The sequence below is a fragment of the Gavialis gangeticus genome, unplaced genomic scaffold (assembly GCF_001723915.1).
Source record: "Gavialis gangeticus isolate Ggan-Ray unplaced genomic scaffold, GavGan_comp1, whole genome shotgun sequence".
NCBI classification, from domain to species: Eukaryota; Metazoa; Chordata; order Crocodylia; family Gavialidae; genus Gavialis; species Gavialis gangeticus.
In genome coordinates this window covers 6,747,004-6,753,849 of record NW_017729018.1, presented here as the reverse complement: position 1 = coordinate 6,753,849, position 6,846 = coordinate 6,747,004, and the positions used below count along the sequence as shown (strand labels likewise).

General features: G+C 42.8%; 1 protein-coding gene across 2 annotated transcripts in view; it reads right to left on the bottom strand.

Moving 5' to 3' along the window:
* Window positions 1-5,435: 5,435 nt before the first annotated feature.
* DOT1L (DOT1 like histone lysine methyltransferase) overlaps window positions 5,436-6,846 on the bottom strand; it is a 107,488-nt gene continuing 106,077 nt past the window's right edge. For both annotated transcript variants that reach the window (XM_019513322.1, XM_019513327.1), the window contains one exon: window positions 5,436-5,653. Coding sequence is in view for 1 of the 2 variants with exons in the window: in XM_019513327.1 (XP_019368872.1) it covers window positions 5,646-5,653 (8 nt within the window). In the remaining variant the exon portion in view is untranslated. The remainder of the gene's footprint in view (window positions 5,654-6,846) is intronic.

The following is a 6,846-nucleotide window of genomic DNA, read 5'->3' as shown; positions in this document are numbered from 1 at the left end:
CGCACACCCCCACCCCCACCCCCACCCGCCACTGCACAGCAGTGCTGTCCGTGCCCGCTATGAACAGAGGCACAAACAGGGAAAAGGGCTGTAAGAGGGAAAAAAATGCCCATGGGATCATTAAGATGCTCTGCACTCCCTACTGTTCACAATCACTTAAGGAAATCTTTAAATCCAGCTGCACATGCCAGTGTCTTTTTATGGAAAGCTACAATGATCCCCCCCTGTACAGTTTCTTCAAATCAGATCCTCTAAAAGAAAATGACTGAACACACATTTAAAAATGGAGCTGTTTCAGATTGCAACCTGTTTCCTTGATGTCCCTAGTCTCTCCCCATGCACCATAGAAAACAATTGCACAAAACTAAACAAGGTTCTTTGGGTGAATTTGATATCTTTTATTAGACCCACTTAAATAGTTGGAAAGCAATTTTAAAGCAAGCTTTCCGGTTCAAAAACACTTCGTCAGGCTAAGGAAGTATCAGCAGTTGGTATGTGCTCTTCCTTAGCCTGACGAAGGGTTTTTGAACCCAAAAGCTTGCTTAAAAATGGTTTTCCAACTATTTAAGTTGGTCTAATAAAAAAATATCAGATTCACCCAAAGAACCTCATCTGCCTATGCCCTTAGACCACGACGGCTACAGCGTACACCCTTGCACAAAACCTGCACTCAAGGGAGTTTTGTTATCTAGAGCTAAAAACTCTGCAGACTCCCATCAAAGCAGGAGAGTCATTTACACATGCAGCTTGAAGGGCAGGTAACACGAGAGAAAAACTCTTTCTAGTATTTATGACTTCACAGAAACACCCATGTGGTTTGAAAAAGGTAGCCGAGTACTCTTTCCCTCATCTGTAAAATGAAGGCACTCAGGGATCATCCGACTTGCACAAGATGTCACACTAACAAGCTAGAGCACTGGTCCCTCTCCAATGCTGCCTGCCTTCCTTCCTCAGACACCTGAGAAAACCTATACGTTGGCTTCCTCAAGCTTCAGTGGCCCACGCCACGGTACAATGGTAACTGAAGGACGAACGCACAGCAAAGAGTAAATGGAGGCTTAGTGGGAGCTCTCCCAGCTCTCCATCAGCGCAGCAGGTCTCAGTGGAGTAGAAGAGCCAAGCCAAAGAAAAGGAGAAGTAACAGGCCACCAAAAAAAAGGAAGCAAGCACAACACTGGTTTCTGGGTTAGCAGAGATTTACCTCCCAGCTCACGCTTTGATGGAGAGGGCCACACAGGTTTAGCTCAGTGCAATGTTGAAAAAGTTCAATTTTTTTTGGCAATGCAGACACTGCAAGACGCATTTAGCTTCCTGATGAGTCCCTTGCTGGCAGTTACCATGTGGATAAGAAGGAACATTTGTGACAGCAGTAAAATAATGTGGACAAGTGTGGGAAACTAAACCAGAAAGCATTCCTTTCTTGAACTCCGTGTTTTGGCTTGAAGAAGTACCTCTCATTATTGAAAACAGGCCTCAGGCTGTCATGCTAAGAGCACAAATAGCTAAAGTTCTCAGTCAGATGGATCAAAACCTTACTAATAACCACTTAGCAATGAGAAAGCTTTTCAGCTAGACTTCAAAACACTAAGAAATGAGGCGATATTCTTCCTGGTTTACAGCTGGGGAAGTTTGAAGTTAAACTGATTTGCTAAAGTCAAGTGAAAGTTGGTAAGTCGGGCAAGCACTTCAGTTTCGACTTCTACATCTAAAATGCAGGCTAGGCAAGACAGAAGGGTGGGGGTGCATATTTGGCAGAAAACAATAAGATCATACAGCTCAGGATTTATTACTCTGCCCTGAATCAGTATCAGCTTACCTGACGCTTACTTGGAAGCTCATCTCAGCTGAGATTACTGGGAAGACTAGATTCCTAAACAAGCAAAATGCATTAGAAACTAATCCAGAGCACAGAGGATCAGGCACAGCAGCAAGGGGTGGAAGATGCTGGCAGAGAACCCAGGGAATCCCAGTGGAGCTCACTGCTGTTAGAAGGGATAATCAAGCCATAGAAAAAGTGCAGCCACGAAAGATGGGAGTAGCTGAGTTTGAGACTTAAATGGGCCTCACTTCCAAGGGCTGCAGACTAGAAAAGACGCTTTGCTATTTCTAGGGTAGTTAGCAGGTTAGCAGCTTTCAACAGCTGGTTTCCCAAGCTGCCACTTTTGTCCGGACTCGTTTTGTAGAGGGGAAGAAGCAGTACCTACTGAGCTACTCGGGCTCTCCTTTAAGGATACTGTACTGTGGTTAGCAGCTAGGAGAGCCACGCTGTCCAGCAACGTAGTTAAATAACAAACAGAACAAGCTGCATCAAAACTTGGCTTCCATTTCTAAAAGACTTTTAGTCTGGTACACACAAATATGTTTGTTGTACTTCCGCAACATTTTGCATTACCAACACACATACTAACCTTCAATTCAAGAGGCAGCGTCCTCTACCACAAGAAAAACTGAGGAAGAGCGATTAAAGTGCCTTGCCACAAGGAAATTACTCAGCAGGGCAAGGGCTGGATCTCAAGCGTCCCCAGCTTCCAGTCTGTTTCTCAGGGAAGTTTCATAATTTAGATCTATTACCCCCATGCCGTACATGGAAACCTGGATACACTGAATTTAGTTGGATCGTAACTCATAGGGCTGGGCCCATTTGTCACTAAAAATGAAAGTTGGTTCGGGTCAAACCCTTTAGCAAAATAAGTATCAGAGGCCACGTGCTTCAAGAAGGTACAAATGCCGGGTAGTGTGAGCACCCAGATGTTTAGAAGTTAGAAACCCATCATTAAGGCGGCACAATAGCCTCTACAGCTGTTGTTTGTTGCAGGGGGTCAGACCTGATGATCTGTTTAGGTCCCTTCCGACCCTAAGCACTATGAAACTATTATTTTAAACAAAAGTTCCTTACCCTTGATCTGCAAGTGCAGAGAGAGGCTGGGGGGTTGTTACAGGCAGGGTTTTCCATGTACGCAACCTGTGATGCGGCCTGGAGTTCCCTTCCTCAGTGCATCTATGGGTTTCAGATGACACAGCTCTGGAAGTCAGGGGCCCAAGCTCTTAGGCCCTTTTCACATGGCCACGATCTGGTTTTGTTACTTGGTGAAAGACCAGTTAAAAGTACCTTTGAGTTTCCCTCTCATTTCTCAAGTCATGCATGTAGATGGGGTGGGCAAGATCAAGCTAACTAAAGCATGTACAGGGGCAGAGTTACAGTCCCTCTAGCATATGTTCACATTTCACTTCTAACATTTCAAAACTCTCCAAGGATCCGAGCACTTCATTTTTAGTTGGTAATGTCAGCGGCTACGCAACATTCAGTTACCCAAAGATCTGGATCAGGCTGGAGTTACCCAATTCAGAGCTAAATAATAACTGGGTTACAAGTCTTCCTGGATTCCAGGACCTGTTTATGGCTTCCACTAGAAGCTACTTGATGTTTCTCAGCTATTGCTCCCTGAGCATTATTCTTCCTCCTCTGGATTCCCTCATTGTTGCTAAGAGCAGGATACATTGTCCCTTCCGCCTTTCCCAGGCACAAACCAGAAAACTGTTAAAACGATCCCTGGGAACTGGGGATACGAACTAAACCTACTTTCTGATCAAATAAGGACAAAGATAAATCTGCACATAGAGGCCACCTATGGGAGATACAAATTTTGGAGTCAAATAACTGAACTCGAAGTATTTAACCCACTGCCTGCGATTTGGTATCATGGGAAATGGCTAGCCTGAAATTTGCTCAAGGTAGGAGTTGTTAATTGGGATACTGCATAAACTTGTAACAGCGAGCAGGGGATAGGAGGAAAATGGAGAGAATAGGCAAGGCAAGGGCACAGGTCCTACCTCCATTCCTTTGAATCGAGGAATTCAGCATTGACATGCCTCTCAAGCCAGCCCCAGAAAGGCAGCACAACTAAGCAAACATTGAGATACCTGGCCTGCCCCAAACACATTTAAGCAGCAGTTGATTCATGAGCCCAGTACTTTGTGACACAGTGAAATCCTATTCAGTAGCTGGTAAGGGAACGCATGGTCTCAAGAGATGACATTATTAGAGAGCTATGAACCTAGCTGGAATGGACCAAAGGATTCCAAGAGCCTCTGATCATCAATGATCAGATAAGTAACGATCAAGCTTGGGCTAGTAGGCAAAAGTTCACTTGAGCCCAGGTATGCTCTTAAAATCTAGTCACTTTGCTGTTGCAAAACCCCTTCTGTTATTGCAGATTTCTCCATTGGTGCTTGGTCCAGTCTACACTACAGACTGATGTTGGTTATGAACTAACGGATCCTTCTCCCCCATTTTGTGCACTTGAATAAATAACATTTTTACCACTTTACTGTGCATTATACAATCTAAAAATAAATGAAATAAAGCATACAAAATTTATAAATTTATCACATCTCTATAAAATACAGCCACTGTTCAGAGTGGCACTTCTCTGTACACAGCACAGCAAGTCACAATACAATTATATGCACCAGTTTGATAGTGTGGCAGCAAGGTAAACTAAACTGTGGTGTTTTTGTGAACTACCATTTAAACCTATGTAAAGCAAAGAGTACAAAAGCGAATGCACTTAGTCATAAATGTACAAGGTTAAGCCATTTCTGAATCAAGTATCAAAGCCTTACTAAAATACATCATACTTAGAACAAAAACAAGTTGAGAAAATCTGCTGCTATCCGCCCCAGTATAGAAGCTCGGTTTTCGATCTTCCCAATATTAATAGAAAGAGCCTGACCAATACCAGTGATTATGCACCCTGTCCATATGCCAATGGCATCCCCCAATAAGTTACCAGTCTAGCTACTGAAATTCACAGCAACTTAAGCGCCACCAGTGGCTTTTAATGGCCAAGTAGTCTAATTAGACTAGACTTACATTTCTGTTCCAAGTATCTCTCAACTGTTTGAGCTTCACTGGGTTACACCAGGTGATCTAGCTGCCATTCCAGAGGGAAGTATTGCGTTCTTGTTTGAAACAAACACCACAATAAAAAAAAAATGCCTGATAACGGAGCTGATGGCTCAGTTAAAAATAATTAAAACACCCAAAACTAAAGGCTGCCATTCTTTGTAGCTCTCACTTTGTTGTAAACCAATGGACTTTGGTATATGAACAGAGTGAGTTGAATAAATAAGAAGCAGACCTTTCTGAGACTGGGTTTGGCATTGGTCAAGCCTCCATATTCAGCACCAAGGATTCGAACTAGAGGCACAGTTCTGACGGATGAAATAGCACCGAGAGGAGGCTCTTTACATCTCTGCTGGTGTGCCAGTCCTTTATTAGTCAGAGATTATTTTTAATGATTTGTGTTTATGACTTTAGATGGAATAAAATAAGTCAAAATTGTTTTCACTTTAAAAAAAAAGATAAATACTTTATCTAAACTATCAACAATACAAACTGGAGCTTTATTTTAAGCATTTCATTTGCAGGCTTGTTTTTTTGTTTTGTTTTAAACTCCAATTCACAGTAGAATCTGTTTTCTGTTGTTAAGGTCTTTTTTTGTATCTTTTTATTATTATTATTTTGTCCAGTAGTAAGAGAGTAGAAACCCCTGCACAGGCCAGGCGAGCACCTTTCAGTGGAAGCCGAGTGAAGTTGGTCCACGTTGTCCTTGCATAGGTCACATTGGGTTGAGGTAGAAATCCTAGTTACCTGTGGGACATGAGGAGAGGAAGAAACCCGTCCAAGTCAGACACTTAAAAATCATCTGCATGTGTTAGATACGTCAAGCTTTTCTATATAGTTCCTAGACTGTCTGTTAGTCAGGAGACAGAGAGAGGGAAGAACAATCCTTTCATTCATCCTGTCATTGAGAATCAGGCATGGAAGAGATCTATTAGGTTGCTATCTGCACACCTCCAACCCCTACACGTCAGTGTAATAGCTGTTGTTTGATCCCTTGTTCCCACATTTAGATCATAGATTCAGCAAGGTCTTTCAAGCGTAAAACTATGCTTGTTCAATGGGATTGCTCATGTGCTTGACGTCAGATTGATACTTCAGTACTATGACCTGGATCCTCAGTCCAATATCCATACATCATGTGTCGTGCATGCGTGTGCACGTGAGAAGGCTGGCAGTTGTGGCACTAGCCTCTGGCTTTATATTTAGTTTCTGTATCACCTGCACAGGCAGACTAGGCCTCTTTGTGCTTCCATCTCCCGGCTCTGCCCATCTGTCCTGGCCTTGAGGCCAGGACTGTCTATCTAACGTGTTTGTAGAGTACCCTGAACTGGGGTCCTGATTCAGTTCAGCTAGGTGCTATACATTCAGTTTTCCACAGTGTCCTCACCCAAGTCTTGCAGGTAAAAACATGGAACCTAAAACCCACCCATAGCCCCTCTTCTGCAGTCACCATGCTCAAACAGCTTATAGCTTATTACTGTTTACATCTAAGTTACTGGAATTAATCATGACTTTGACAATGACTACTGCTCTAGCTCAGAGCAAGCTACTGGGACCTCCCTGCTCCTATGTTCATCTTTCCAATATGGAGACAATACTTACCTGTCTCACAAGGAGGCTGTGAGAGACTTTGGGCTGACAGAGCACTTTGCTGATCAAAACACTACAAGTGCAAACAGTAAGAATCTCTAAACTGTACTCTAATTTAATCCAGTGCTTTAGAAGCAACCACGTATATTAACCATCCAATGAATATAACTTTCGTAACGATATAAGAGACCTGCAGGAGAGCAGGCTTTTGTGCGTAACACTGGCTTAACTAAAGCAATTGGGAATTGAATCACAAAACCAAAGAAGTTTACATAAGGAGAATATGTAACTTTGTGGTAATACATTTTATTCTACAGTTGGTCTGAAAGACTCTATCATACTTGATTTGT